The sequence below is a fragment of the Dendrobates tinctorius genome, unplaced genomic scaffold (genome assembly GCF_039654945.1).
Source record: "Dendrobates tinctorius isolate UK_male_01 unplaced genomic scaffold, ASM3965494v1 ptg000030l, whole genome shotgun sequence".
NCBI classification, from domain to species: domain Eukaryota; kingdom Metazoa; phylum Chordata; class Amphibia; order Anura; family Dendrobatidae; genus Dendrobates; species Dendrobates tinctorius.
In genome coordinates, this window is record NW_027361698.1 from 65,534,445 (window position 1) to 65,550,541 (window position 16,097).

At 40.4% G+C, this 16,097-nt stretch overlaps 1 protein-coding gene across 2 annotated transcripts in view; it reads right to left on the reverse strand.

The window, feature by feature from the left end:
• Window positions 1–1,581: 1,581 nt before the first annotated feature.
• Window positions 1,582–16,097, reverse strand: part of LOC141086257 (alpha-1,3-mannosyl-glycoprotein 4-beta-N-acetylglucosaminyltransferase B-like) — a 145,300-nt gene continuing 130,784 nt past the window's right edge. The window contains exons 12-14 of one of the 2 annotated variants that reach the window (XM_073572137.1): window positions 11,707–11,761; window positions 8,264–8,376; window positions 1,582–4,746 (exon numbers count right to left, since the gene is read on the reverse strand). In XM_073572137.1, coding sequence (XP_073428238.1) covers window positions 4,723–4,746; window positions 8,264–8,376; window positions 11,707–11,761 — 192 coding nt within the window. In that variant the 3' untranslated portion in view covers window positions 1,582–4,722. The remainder of the gene's footprint in view (window positions 4,747–8,263; window positions 8,377–11,706; window positions 11,762–16,097) is intronic. The other variant, XR_012231557.1, reaches the window with a different exon arrangement.

Here is a 16,097-nt window from a genome sequence, read left to right on the forward strand (position 1 = left end):
TTCTGCGTTGAAAAACTCAAACAGCGCTCCTTCCCTTGCGAGCTCTGCTGTGCGCCCAAAAAAGTGGTTTACCCCCACATATGGGGTATCGGCGTATTCAGGAGAAATTGCACAACAAATTTTGTTATTCATTTTCTCTTTTAACACTTGTGAAAATAAAAAAATGGGTTCTGAAGTAAAAATTTTTCAAAAAAAGGTTAAATGTTAATTTTTTCCTTTCACATTGCTTCAGTTCCTGTGAAGCACGTAAAGGGTTAATAAACTTCTTGAATGTGGTTTTGAGCACCTTGAGGGGTGCAGTTTTTAGAAAGGTGTCACTTTTGGGTATTTTCTGTCATGTACACCCCTCAAAATGACTTTAAATATGATGTGGTCCCGAAAAAAATGGTTTTGTAAATTTTGTTGTAAAAATGAGAAATCGCTGGTCAACTTTTAACCCTTAAAACTTCCTAACCAAAAAAAAAAATTTTGTTTCCAAAATTGTGCTGATGTAAAGTAGACATGTGGGAATTGTTATTTAGTAAGAAATTTGTGCGACATATCTCTCCGATTTAAGGGCCTAAAAATTTAAAGTTTGAAAATTCCAAAATTTTCGCCATATTTCCGTTTTTTTCATAACTAAACACAAGTCATATAGAAGAAATTTTACCACTAACATGAAGTAAAATATGTCACGAAAAAACAAAAGTCAGTCTCAGGAGGTCCAGGTATTTTCTTTATCTGCCAAGCTCTTCTTGAATGGAGGTTTCCTTGCTCTATTTTGTAGCCATCTCTCTTTGGTGGAGGCCAGGTGGGAGACATGGCGAAGGCCAATTTGGTAGGGCTACCATCGGTATTTAGAATGTGCTCAGGAAACCAGGTAGATCCCACAAGGAAGGATCTTTACTGTTGTAAAGAAGTAACAGTAAACAGCAAGTGCTAGTAAAAAGATGATAAAAAACAGGGTATTTGGTTGATACTTTTTTTTTTGTTTGCAAAAAATGTATACTAAGCTGCTCTACCAAACGTCAAGGTAACCCATATCAGAGCAGTCCCTAATTGATGTATTTAAAAACCTGGTCATGTGTATAGTACCTACAGCGTGTCCACATCGGACATTACCTGTCTGAATCCTGCTCATATAGGTACTATACACGTGACCAGGTTATTGAATACATCGGTTAGGGACTGCGTATCAACCAAATACCCCGTTTTATCATCTTTTTACTAGCACTTGCTTTTTACTGTTACTTCTTTACAACAGAATATTTTTATACGTTTGTTTTACTGTGCTTTTCTGTTTCAGTCATTTGGTGGTGTGAACACCGTCCGACAGACTTGTTCACTGTGTGCATGGCCCATGTGTTTGTATATAATGTTCATGGGGTGGCATATTGTATATATTTTAAATTGTTACCCCCTTGGCACATGAATTGCTCATTTCTAACCATTCCCATAGTTCATCCTAAATATATAAAAAGAATGTGTCCCTACACCCATTTTTCAGCACAGACTGTTGTAATACCAGCACAGAATCTCAATATTCTTCTCTAAATTTGAGAATGAACTCTTGTAGGAGACAAATTTAATATGGTGACCACATACTCAAAACATACTTTATTTAAGGCTTACTGGGCTCATCCTGAGCAAAAGAGTCATTCAATATTGTAGTAATCATCTTATAAAGTGCAACAAACCAGAATGGGAAAATCAAGAAGAAACGATCAAACAAACAATTAAATGTAACAAGTTATAACATTTAACCCTTGTGTGCAACCACAGAAGTGTGTCCTATAGAGACATTAATCCTAAGAGTGGAAAGGTACAACTTCTCGATATCCACATGGGTCACTATAAGCAACATTGCAATCTACATTTGAAGGACATTTGCAAAGAATTTCCAAACTGGAAGACAGCTTGGTGTCCACAGGTTGCACAGCTTTATGCACTTCCTTTATTCAGCGTAATGTCTGAATATTTTCCACATGTATCTCAGTAGTACACAATAGATGAGTCATGGAGGAATCCAGTGTTTATGGAAAAAGAATTAAAATCAAGATCAAAGATAATCCTACACAAAGGAGGCACAAAAACTGTTAGAAAGTAACATGGCAAAGAGAGGATACAATCTCTTACACTGTGTATGACTGTCATTACACAGTGTAACACATGCATATATTACAAGACTTCAATAATTCCACACACTCCTAAAAGAAAAGCCCTAATATAACAATACAACCCATGCAAACTATTGTGTAAACATTTTCTGTGATACAAGGCACAATTTTCCCCAGGACTATAAGGCTGAGTTCACAAAGTACGGTTCTGACAATTTGTGCAGCCAAAAGTAGGATTGGATAAAAAAAAAGGTATACACTTTTACATACGTTTAGGATTCTGGGCTGATTTTAGAAAAATTAAAAACCCGTTCATAAAAACCATGCTGTGTGAACAACACCTAAAACACAGAAAAAATAAATAAAAAATTATATAGAAATAAAAAAAAAAGCGTAGATTAAACAGTACTGGCACTATGGGACTTTCATTACTGATTTAGACAGATTTCTGCTTTATAGAACTGCTTTCCATTCAGTAAAGAGGTAGTTGTGTAATCCAGTCTGGATGGTATAGTCTCTTCTCAATTGTGATTTTGGGTTTCATCCTGGCACATAAAGCTTCAATCACTCGGCTGGGGAGGTTTTGTTCACACTGGTCTTGACGAGGTGGTGTGCTGGAGTTGGACGCTCCTGATTCAGGATATGCCTCTTTATTAATCAAGAGCTTCTGACGAGTAGCGTATACCTCTGTGGGCGCCTCGCCACAAATCCTACTCCAGTCCCTGCTGAAGTAAGATTTGTTGGGCATAGCTACACCTCCGCCTACTCTGTAGGAGCTGGGTAAAAATGGCGTGAGTTGCACCAAAATGATGTCACGTTTCAAAGCTTTGATGAATCGGCCCTAAAAGTATGATTTTTATTATGGCTATACTTGGTTGTTAACAGTCATTTTGGGGGTACTGGGCCATGCAGTCTTTATTCAAAATGGCATATGATGGGTATAGGTCTTTTTGAACTCATGTCATCTACTGAGAGCGCTATTGCAGGGGGCCTTTTACTTCTCAATTGAGGTTTGTCTACTTTCATGTATTAAATCATGGCTGGTTATTTATTGATATAGAACTCTATGTTGTTAAGGGGCCGTTTATACAATTGTGAGATATGATAAGTCCCAGGTATCTGTGATTTATGTCAATTTATATAGTCTCCTATACCCCCATTATTTTGATGTATTGATGGATTTTTATTTGTCTTAGTGTTATTCATAACGGACCACAGTGCCTGCTCTTTTTATTTGAGTTTTATGGTGTGTTTTTTTAAAATGCTGGTAGTTTTCTTTAGTGTTTGTCTAAATGTCAATTAATAAAATTTGGATATATTTTTGGATATTGTTTCCTTGGTACTTAAATTTCTTTGGGGGCTGTATAATGATGCAGCATTTCAGAGTAAGGCCGGTGTGACACTTGCGAGTTCGTGAGCCTCTCACATCAATACCCGGCATTGCCGCCGGCACTCAGGACTGGATTGTGCAGTTGCATTAATTCTATGCAGCCACACACTCCGGTCCGTGTGCCGGGTATTGATGCACGAGTGTCTCGTATCACATTCACAAGTGTGACCCCGGCCTTAAACATACAAGGCTACAATAAAGCAACCGGCGTCTGAATTGTGCTGCCTTTGATTTTGGCAGCATTAATCATCAGTTTTCATGTAAACAGCCACTTTGCTCTGCAGTTTACAATTAGGAATGACATTTACATCTAAAAATGTTTCACCTTTCTTTCTACTATTTACGGCTTGGGATGATGACTGACAGCTACCTGTGGTTTACACCTAGCGCTTCATTATTGTTTACAGAATCACCCCTTTTTTATTTGGAAAATAACATGTTAGCAAATATTTTTACTCAAATACTCCTTTCCTGAGAAGTTTTACGATAGAAAAAAACATTTTAGTTTTTTTTTTTTTTTTTTTTTGGGGGGGGGGGGGGGGGGAGGACAGTTAAGGAAAAGGTCAATCTTAATCTATCTATCTGGTATTTGAGTCTCCAGGAAGCTTTGTCTGAGATAAAATTCTCCTGAGTTGGGACATAGGTATGTATGGTGAAGAGAATGTCATGTAAAAGAGACAGAAAACAAAAGGATGATCTTTTAGGAAAGCTTGTGACTAGTGCAGTCCACATCGCACCGTGCACAGCGACACTATAACTTATAAATGGCCAGTTCTCATTTCTACAGAACGTACCCCTGTCATCCTCCCATTATAATCTGGAGACATCCATTCGGCATCACTAAACATTTCGCAGTGATACGGAACATCAGCTCCAGGAATGTTTTTTAGTGTCCAGTACTTTTGTTTTTTTTTCTACAATTCTAGAATTATAAACCAAGAAAAAGAACGTAATCGGCTTCAACATTATTAAAGTCCTTTGGTCTGTGCATAAGGCTTGTTGACATTGACGCCAGCATTGAACTAAAAAGTCATTCAAAATTGAAAGTATTTAAAATTTGTCTTTAACAACAAAAGAACAATATTAAATATAAATTATCTTCAGCATAAAAAATAGAAAGACATCGGTCTCATTTTCTTCATACGTTCCGTGATGCGATAATCTGAGTAGACTCACTCTCCACCAGCAGAGGGCAGGCTTTCCAAGCCGTTAAGGCATCCATTGCAATTAAAACAACTATTTTTTCAACTTGATGAAAATCTAAAATGAAAAAAGGTAAGTATGAAAAAAATACTGCTAGTTACATTTTTAATTTACAAAGCATAACATTTTCGAAAATATGAGCCAGCTTTGCAGTTTTTTTGCAAGGGTATATGCACATGTTTAAAATTTTCTTGATTTTCTGTTGCAAAAACCTGACTATTGGCAGGAAACAAAAAAGCGTTTATGGAGGGGTTTTTTTTAGAATTCATTAGAAAGGTGAAACACTGAAAAAAATGACATGCTGCAAATATAAAGGGAACCTGTCAGCTGTTTTGGCCACTATAAGATGCGGCCACTGCCTTTAAGGGTTTATCTACAGCATTCTATAAAGCTGTTGATAAGTCCCGGGTCCGATGTGAAAGATAAGAAAAATAACTTATTATTCTGACCCGAGGGGCAGTTCGTTCCGATGGGTGTCGCGGGTCCGTGTCTGGGAACTCCCATCTTCTTGCGACGCCGCCCTCCTGCTTACTTCATGGCTCCCGGGCATCGCAGGCGTACTTATCTGCCCAAAGGTCAGAGAGGCCCAGCGCCTGCGCACTGCAGTACTTGGCTCTGTCCTCAACAGGGCAGAGAAGTATGCCGGCACAGGAGCACGATGCCGGGGAGCGATGAAGCAAGCAGGGGGGTGGCATTGCAAGAAGATGGGAGGCCCCGGATCTGCGACACCCATCAGACCGGACCCACCCCGCTGGGTGAGTATAATAAAACTTATTTTTCTTATCTTTCAGGTCGGACCGGGGGCTTATCTACAGCATTATAGAATGCTGTAGATAAGCCCTGAAAGGCAGCGGCCGTATCTTATATCGGCCAAAAATGCTGATTTGTTCCCTTTAAGAAAATGCTTTGAAGGTTCAATATACTGCATGGAAAAAAAGCAGCAAATCTCATTCACTTTACTGGTACTGGAAAATGCTGCATTGTTTCTTGCGGAAAAAAATGTGGCAAAAACAAGTAGAAACATTAAGTCCATTGTATCAGTTCCAGCTCCAAAGAAATATAAAATGATAGAAAAAAAATATCAACAAAGACCCAACTATTAGGCTATGTACCCACGTTGCAGAAATGCTGCAAATTTTTCCGCAACATTTCCGCACTCCCACCACGGGGAAAACGCATGCAAATTCGCATGCATTTTCCCCACGGAAAGCAAGCGTTTTTCACTTGCGCAACGCTTGCACATTCCAAGCGATTTGCATCGCTTGGAATGTGATAGGTAGGATGTTAAAATAATAAAAAAAATAAAAAATATTGTTATTCTCACCTTCTGATGGCCCCCGATCTGCTCTGCGGCGCTCCCAGCATCTTCCGGTCCCAGTAATGCTTTGCGCGGAGGACCTGAGATGACTTCACGCTCGCGATTGCGAGACATCATCGCGGTCATTCGTGCAAAGCATTACTGGGACCGGAAGATGCTGGGAGTGTGGTGAGAGATGGGAAGGACTCCGGGGGCCGCAGGAGGGGGAGTACATTATTTTTTATTTTTATTCTATTTTTTTACAGGATTATGGTACCCAGGGCCTGGAGGAGAGAGTCTCCTCTCCTCCAGGCCCTGGGTACCATACGCACATGATCCGCTTACTTTGTGCATGGCGGGCATAGTTACATGCGGAAAGTGAGCGTTTCAATGCATTCCTATGGGTGCGGAATCGCCGCAATTCCGCAAAAAGAATGGGCATGCTGCGGATTTTCCACAGAGGAAAAATCCGCAGCATTAGCACAGCATTGCGGAATCCCATAGGATTGCATGGGATGCGTTTTTTTTTTCATTTTCGCGGCGATTCCGCAGTGGAAAAATGCCGCGAAAACGAAAAAAAAAAAAACGCAACATGTGCACACAGCTTTAGATCTCCAGAATTCCACACACATTTATTAGTGCTTCTTTAAGGCACCATTCCAGCAAGTCCCCTGCCCCTGTCGGATACACACTTGCCAGGGTTTTAATCTGTTTTCACCGCCGCTTCCATCGGTTTCCAGAGAATAGTGACCTGCCTGCAGCTCCAGTATTTCATGGAGTGGCACGGAAGTTACTTTTGAATACAAGTCTATGAGAGCGTCGTCTTGGATGTCATAGAATTGTATTGAGAGCTTGTGATGTATATCAGACTAATATTTGTTAGAAGAAAATAAATACTTGGAGAATAAATAAATGTTTTATATGTCTGTGTCCTTCACAATAGCCTCTGCTGTAAAATCCCTCCTTTCTAGCTAGGTGCTCTTATCAGTCAGGAGAGGTTGTATAGCCCATCTAAGGCCACCAGCTTTGCCTTTCTCACAAATACGTGGATGTGACTTCTATTGTCTGTCATATAGCTGTACACAGCTGGCACTGGGAAAAAACGTCTAGAAACATTGGCTGAATTTATTCCCTTGCGTCAGAATCTGGCTCTGTAGGGCACTCGCTTAGACATGGTTGGCAAGGAAAAGGTTATATTTCCTAAGAAGGAGCACAAATGAGTCTGTATGCTCCTACAGGAAACTGGCAACATAGTCGGGGTGTGGAACGGCACAGTTAATTCATTTTTTAGTGTAAACAGAAAGACTGGTTACATGTGAAAAGAGACACCACAACTCCACACTTGACACATCACTTATATTTTAACTATTGTATGTACCAAGAAGTTGATCCACAGTAAGGCTGGGAACACACATGCAGTGTTTGATGCAGAAGTGGAAACAATGTGAAATGTATAACAGAATGCACAATGAAGCCGGCTCTACATCTCTGGCTTCGTCAGGGGCTCAGTATGCAAACAGCAATATATTTATTATAATGTACATTTAGTTATCATTGGGGGTATGTATGGGGGCTGTAAGACCGGCCTTACAGTTTCAGCTGGTATATGTGGAGCATTTCCAAAATAGTCAGAGTCCGGCGTTGCTACGGCCTCTCAGGGATCATGCATTGCGCCCATGAAGCCAGAGATGTACACCTGCCTTCATTGTGCATTCTCAATGGGGGAGAACGTTGGATGCATGTTTAAGATCTGCAATGAACTGGCGGGCGATGACATTACTCTTACGAATCATGTCGCTCACACCCACCCATGCTTACATGATGAGAGGGAGGATTAGTCTAGGGAAATTCACCCCCTTGACTAGTCAACCACTAGTTGCATAGCACAAGAGCAGCTGTTACACTGATTATATACTAATTCGGCAATCGATAAGACACAAAGGGTCTTGTTAGAATGCAGGAACAGGCAGTCACACATACATGGAGTGGCTGATGGGGCTACGGCAGCTGACAATTTCTATTTAACAATGAGGCAGTACTAGTGTAAATATACCAGAAGTGTTTTGAGGCATATTATAAAGCTTGACATAAACAATACGGATACTACAAGTTGTAGCAGGCTCAGAAATGTTCAGGTATGCCTTTGAATCCCTCCTTGGCAGTGTGTATTTCTATGGTTGATTTTTAACCTCAGCTGTCTAATTTTACATCAAAGTCACAACACAGTCAATAATTCTTCTACACGTTACAAGAATGTAGTAAGCAGTGAGCACTCACCTCACTTAACAGTGCCCAGACAGGGGACTCCGTGAGAATCTTTAGACGGATGGCTTTGATTTTTCCTAGCGAGTTGCTGATTTGTCCTTCAGCAAAGCCATTCTGAAATATGCCTGTGTAAAAATAAGCACAAAAATAAGAATGTACCAAACACAGGTTAGGGTCATAGCTTTAGCTTAAGAAATATCACATGGCCGCTATTCTGCACGAAATAGAAGAAATTATGAGAATGCTGTGAAATCATACACCAAACATTTGACATAGCATGTTCTGCTAGATACAAGCTGTCAAAATGACTGTGAATGCCCTAAAATTTTAAGAGGAGTGTAATTTCTATTGCATCTTGTCTTACATAACTGGTATAATCACATGTATCATTTTGTGAAGAGGAATTAAGTGGGAACTGCACTTTTAACCAACTCTGCATAAATCAATAGAGCAACAAACTTTGTAACATATCTTACAAGCTGTCTATCAGTCGCAAATCATGCAGATGAGACGACAAAAACTAACATTTCCGAGCACACCAAAATACTCGGAGATCACCCGAGCAACGAGTATACTCGCTCATCACTAAACCTGATCCATTATTGAAGGTTATAATCTGTACTCTTCTGTCTCTCATAGATTAATAGTTAATTAATGATAAGTAAGCAATGCAGGAGGAAGGTGAAGAAAAGTCTGATATGTTAAGAAGCTATTTTGTACAAGTACATCAGGTTTCTTATATTTCACTAAGTTTTTACATTTGTACTATTGATTTTAGGCACAAAATTGTAATGACAGTTTCTCTTTAAGCAAAAATCATGGTTTTTATGCAATGACTTTGGAGAAGGGAAATTCTAAACAGATTCACCACATAAAGAACCACAGGTGGTATAATGATCAGGGCTGTGGAGTTGGAGTCGGTGTCCATTTTGGTGCAGTCAATATAAAATGAACAGACTGACTCCTAAAATATATAATAAATGAGGTACATTAGTAGAATGCAGGAGGTGCTGTAAATGTTTTCATAAGAATTTTGGAAAGTTCTGAAATATCCTATAAATGTCTGTTCTGTTCCTGATCTCTGCTTATAGCTGAGATGAGTCTGTGCTGCAGTTTATGTACATGCTCAGTAGTGAGGCAGGGCTGTGGGGTAGGGAATCGGGGAAATGTCCTATAAATGTATGTTCTGTTTCTGATCTCTGCTTTTAGCTGAGATGAATCTGTGATGTACTTTATGTACATTGTTGTGAATTCTCTTGCTCAGATTTCTGAGCCGAAGCTCCCTCTGCTCCCTCTGGTGGCTGAGAGTAGTGGAGCTGGCCAGGTTGACGGAAGTTCCCCACCTGACGACGATAATTGGGAACCTGAGATTACTGGCTGGGAGCATATAATTGAGCTGGCTGCTCTTGAAGGTTGCTGGTGATCTTTTTCCTCCTTGTGCATTTGGAGTTCTTTTGTCCCCTGCCTGATCTGCATGGTTCAGTTAAGTGATTCTTTTGCTAATCCTTTGCATCCAATCTGGTTGTGCCTTTTTTTTTGCTGCTTTGTTGCTAGTGTTCAGCGTGCTCCCTGCTGAGGGCAGCGCTGGGCCCTGATTCATATGTTACAGCTTGTTCAGTCCCCTGTTATGTTAGTATCTTTTTGCTTTGCTACCAGTTTATACCAGAGTCCTGATCTAGCGGGGGTGAGGTCGTGTGGCCTCAGGTTTTTTGTATATCAGAAGTGTTGGACTTTTTTAGGGTTTTGTGCGTGATTGCAGACAGTATCTTTTCTGTCCTGTCTAGACAGCTTGGGCCCCACCGTTTGCTCAGTCTGTTCTTTGCCTGTGTTTGTGTCTCATCTTGTCTCACCGACAATATATGTTTGGGGGCTGTCTATTCCTTTGGGGATCTGCTCCGGGGCAGTTTAGATTTCACCTGTCTTTAGGCTTAGTTAGTTCTCCAGCTGTGACGAAGCGTCTAGGGCATAGTAGGAACGTTCCACGGCTACTGCTAGTTGTGTTGATAGGATCAGGGGTCTGCAATCCGCTTAGTTACCAACCTCTCTGGTCTTCTAGTGGCTTAGCCTGTTCCTGCCATCCTCCTCAGTGACCCATTCATAACAGTACATGCTCAGTAGTGACCAGTGCTGTGGAGTCGGGAGTCAGGGAAATGTCCTATAAATTCCTGTTCTGTTCCTGATCTCGGCTTTTAGCTGATATGAATCTGTGCTGCACTTTAGGTACATGCACAGTAGTGAGGCAGGGCTGTGGGGTCGGGAATCAGGGAAATGTCCTAGAAATGCCTGTTCTGTTCCTGATCTCGGCTGTTAGCTGATATGAATCTGTGCTGCACTTTATGTACATGTTCAGTAGTGACCAGTGCTGTGGGGTCGGGAGTCAGGGAAATGTCCTAGAAATGCCTGTTCTGTTCCTGATCTCTGTTTTTAGCTGAGATGAATCTGTGCTGCACTTTATGAACATGATCAGTAGCGACCAGTGCTGTGGGGTCGGGAATCAGGGAAATGTCCTAGAAATGCCTGTTCTGTTCCTGATCTCGGCTGTTAGCTGATATGAATCTGTGCTGCACTTTATGTACATGCTCAGTAGTGACCAGTGCTGTGGGGTCGGGAGTCAGGGAAATGTCCTAGAAATACCTGTTCTGTTCCTGATCTCTGCTTTTAGCTGAGATGAATCTGTGCTGCACTTTATGTACATGCTCAGTAGTGACCAGTGTGTGGGGTCGGGAGTCAGGGAAATGTCCTAGAAATGGCTGTTCTGTTCCGGATCTAAGGATCTCGGCTTTTAGCTGAGATGAATCTGTGCTGCACTTTATGTACATGCTCAGTAGGGAGGCAGGGCTGTGGGGTTGGAGTCAGGGAAATGTCCTATAAATGTCTGTTCTGTTCCTGATCTCGGCCTTTAGTTGAGATGAATCTGTGCTGCACTTTTATGTACATGCTCAGTAGTGACCAGTGATGGTGAGTGGAAGTTGGAGGTTTGGCTTACTAACTCCAAAAGCCCCGATAATAATGTATGTAAATGGGAACAATTAGAAAATAAGATTTAAAAACAAAACTAATCCACAATATATACTGTGCAGTAATCATTAAGAACTACTTGAAACCAGCCTCCATTAACTATGTGCTTCAAACCCATCCACAAAAGTGCCTGAATTTGACCTATACACATATTGACACCTGTTACATGAAAACAAACAATTTACCAGAAACATTGGATTATGGTACTATTCACCTTCAGAATGAGAATTTGTACATAAGAGATTGTATGCAAAAATATACAAGAAATATTGAAGTTATAAATGAGTTAATATTATGTTATAGGGAAACTATGGTGAGCAAATTGTAGATAGACACAAACTAACAGTGAAGCAAAAATGAGATCAAAGGAAAATGCAAGAGCTGAGACAAAAGTTCTGTGTTCAGGCATTTGTTAGACACAAAACAACAGGGTTTACCTATTTGTATGAACCCGTCTTCATCTATCTGTTCCTGAGGCACACTGTTAACTTTCTAAGACAAAAAACAACAATGTAATATAAATAACTGCAACTGCGTTGTAACCTATTATTGCGAGATGTAACGAGTACTGTTTGTGCTCTCATGCTATAATGGAGCTACCAGGTCTGATACGGAGGGCATGCTGGATCATGTAGCTCTACCACACCTGGAGGACCACAAGCTACACAATAATCACTCCACAGTATAGAAATGGGAACAACTTGAAAATAAGGTTAAGAAAACAAAGCTAGGGCACATTATGTGCTACACTTAAATAATCAGGTAGGTAAGGTCATTAAATGAATTGCTACAATGCTCACAGGCAAAAACAAGGAAATAAGGCGCATCAAAATGAAAATAAATGCAATAGATTTTTATTGTAGCCCATATAGCATAAACAAGGAGAAGAAACAAACAGGTGTGAACATCACCCAGTTGGTATACACAAATCCACATCAAATGGGCCACATGAAAAGAGCCCTATATACTATACATGTGCTCAATGAAGCCCATCAGCAGTGACATAACACAGACACATATTAGTGAAAAGCTCCTAAAATACTCCAAAAGGGAAAAAAGTAAGTCAATAGGCAGAAAACCTTTAATTACGGTAGGTATCTTTCAAGGGAACATAAGCCTAAAAATGAATGCATCCAAAGTGGTAGCTGTAATCCACTGACAATGGAGACGGAGCAGCTACTGCTGTAATGAACTGCAGAGAGCAGTTGAATAAAGTGCCATGTGCATTCCTATGTGCAATGTGCATAGTGCATTACCATTTTCACACAAATATAGCAGCAAAAGTGCTGAGTGAAACACATATGCCGTATATGAAACCATGTACCCTATGGAAATACAATTCATTTTTAGGCTTATGTTCCCTTGAAAGATACCTAATTAAAGGTTTTCTGCCTATTGACTTACTTTTTTCCCTTTTGGAGTATTTTAGGAGCTTTTCACTAATATGTGTCTATGTTATATCACTGCTGATGGGCTTCATTGAGCACATGTATAGTATATAGGGCTCTTTTCATGTGGCCCATTTGATGTGGATTTGTGTATACCAACTGGGTGATGTTCACACCTGTTTGTTTCTTCTCCTTGTTTATGCTATATGGGCTACAATAAAAATCTATTGCATTTATTTTCATTTTGATGCGCCTTATTTCCTTGTTTTTGGGTATTTATGGTATTCAGGAAGGGCGGTATAGAGAGACCTCTTTTGGACTTTAATGCTCACAGGCAGCATTCAAGGTCATTGGATAATGTGCAAATGAACAATGTGGCTTATTTAGGGAACGTGTCAGGTCTCCAAGCGATACTAACCTACAGGTTAATAACATCACAAAGCTGTCAGCCGTCAAACTGAAATACCGCTACCAGAAGAAAAGGATCTTTAATCCTCCTGGTAGCCGCGGGCTTTCAGTTGGACTCTTGCCTGGAGAATCTGCAGTTAGCATTTAGTTCACGGTCAGCAGTGGCTGTAAGCATGCCCTGGGACTTTGATTGACACGTGACAAAGTCACGGGGTGTGCTTACATCCGCCACTCACTGTGTACTGAGCGGTGACTGTAGCTGCGCCAGTACGCCTGCAAGACTGAAGCAAGCCACTCCCGGGAATGATAAAGTTAACTTTAAATAAGGCGACCGACTATTAATCTGTAGATTATCCCTATATCTGCAGGCCAAGTGGTTTTCTTCCAGAATACAAAGATGGTCCACCCACATCAACCTGTTAATAATTTAGTGGGGGGCTGAGTAAGAGTTGTAAAAGCATCATTACTCAAAGGCAAAAGTGATACAACTGTTGACTCTAATACCCCTCCACCACCCCATCAAGCCCCTTATCAGACCTAAAAAAATGCATCAATTTTGTATGAAATGTTCTGTATAGGGAACGTGACATCACACTTTGCCCCCCATAATAAGAGTTCTGGCTCAGCCTCATAAAAATGCCTGTAATCAGGTCTTCATCATAGATCACTGTTGATGCAATTACCAGCATGCCTGTTACCAAACGATTTCAGCACATTGCTGATTTCATGTCAACATCAGCGTGATCAAAAGTCAACATGTGCAGGGAGGAGGAGAACAGGGATGACATACAGTCATATGTTAAAGTTTGGGCACCCCTATTAATGTTAACCTTTTTTCTTTATAACAATTTTGGTTTTTGCAACAGCTATTTCAGTTTCATATATCTAATAACTGATGGACTCAGTTATATTTCTGGATTCAAATGAGGTTTATTGTACTAACAGAAAATGTGCAATCTGCATTTAAACAAAATTTGACCAGTGCAAAAGTATGGGCACCCTTATCATTTTCTTGATTTGAACACTCCTAACTACTTTTTACTGACTTCCTGAAGCACTAAATTGGTTTTGTAACCTCATTGAGCTTTGAACTTCATAGCCAGGTGTATCAAATCATGAGAAAAGGTATTTAAGGTGGCCACTTGCAAGTAGTTCTCCTATTTGATTCTCCTATGAAGAGTGGCATCATGGGCTCCTCAAAACAACTCTCAAATGATCTGAAAACAAAGATTATTCAACATAGCTTTTCAGGGGAAGGATACAAAAAGTTGTCTCAGAGATTTAACCTGTCAGTTTCCACTGTGAGGAACATAGTAAGGAAATGGAAGAACACAGGTACAGTTCTTGTTAAGCCCAGAAGTGGCAGGCCAAGAAAAATATCAGAAAGGCAGAGAAGAAGAATGGTGAGAACAGTCAAGGACAATCCACAGACCACCTCCAAAGACCTGCAGCATCATCTTGCTGCAGATGGTGTCACTGTGCATCGGTCAACAATTTAGCGCACTTTGCACAAGGAGAAGCTGTATGGGAGAGTGATGCGAAAGAAGCCGTTTCTGCAAGCACGCCACAAACAGAGTCGCCTGAGGTATGCAAAAGCACATTTGGACAAGCCAGTTACATTTTGGAAGAAGGTCCTGTGGACTGATGAAACAAAGATTGAGTTGTTTGGTCATACAAAAAGGCGTTATGCATGGAGGCTAAAAAACACAGCATTCCAAGAAAAACACTTGCTACCCACAGTAAAATTTGGTGGAGGTCCCATCATGCTTTGGGGCTGTGTGGCCAATGCCGGCACCGGGAATCTTGTTAAAGTTGAGGGTCGCATGGATTCAACTCAGTATCAGCAGATTCTTGACAATAATGTGCAAGAATCAGTGACGAAGTTGAAGTTACGCAGGGGATGGATATTTCAGCAAGACAATGATCCAAAACACCGCTCCAAATCTACTCAGGCATTCATGCAGAGGAACAATTACAATGTTCTGGAATGGCCATCCCAGTCCCCAGACCTGAATATCATTGAACCTCTGTGAGATGATTTGAAGCGGGCTGTCCATGCTCGGCGACCATCAAACTTAACTGAACTGGAATTGTTTTGTAAACAGGAATGGTCACAAATACCTTCATCCAGGATCCAGGAACTCATTAATAGCTACAGGAAGTGACTAGAGGCTGTTATTTTTGCAAAAGGAGGATCTACGAAATATTAATGTCACTTTTATGTTGAGGTGCCCATACTTTTGCACCCGTCAAATTTTGTTTAAATGCAGATTGCACATTTTCTGTTAGTACAAAAAACCTCATTTGAATCCAGAAATATAACTGAGTCCATCAGTTATTAGATATATGAAACTGAAATAGCTGTTGCAGAAAACAAAATTGTTATAAAGAAAAAAGATTAACATTAACAGGGGTGCCCAAACTTTAACATATGACTGTATTGTCTTCCTTGACCTGCATATGCTGAGATATCAAAAAGAGAAACGGAGGGCACCACAAAATAAAAGGGATACACGGGAGGCCTGTCAAAAAGCATAAATCAGGAGAGAAGAAAAAAAGCACCAAGCCATATACACAGGGATCACCTAAAATAACCAGATATTTCACTTGGTACTAATGGAAACTGAAAACGCGCATAAAAACATTTAAAAGTCATAAAATGACATGGGTAACGTACAAATAGCTCACAACAGAGCCACAGCCCTCAGCCAAGTGACATGGCATAAAAAGTTGGTACAAATTTAAATATGCAAACATACAGTAGTGTCAATTTAAGCGTGTATGGTCAGCACACCAAGAAAAAAAATTCAATGTCATCTACAATAAGAAAGACCATTCCTACTGTGAGTAAGCAACGATGCAAAGAGGTTATCAAAAGAGTAAAAAAACGAACCAGGATGGAGGAAGCCTGCAAACTAATCATATCCAAACCAATATGTAAAGGGAGTAATGAATATGCACCCTCAAAAATAAAATGACCAGAATGTCACAAACAAGTGCACAGTAAGTGCAGGTAATCAGGCGCATTTAGA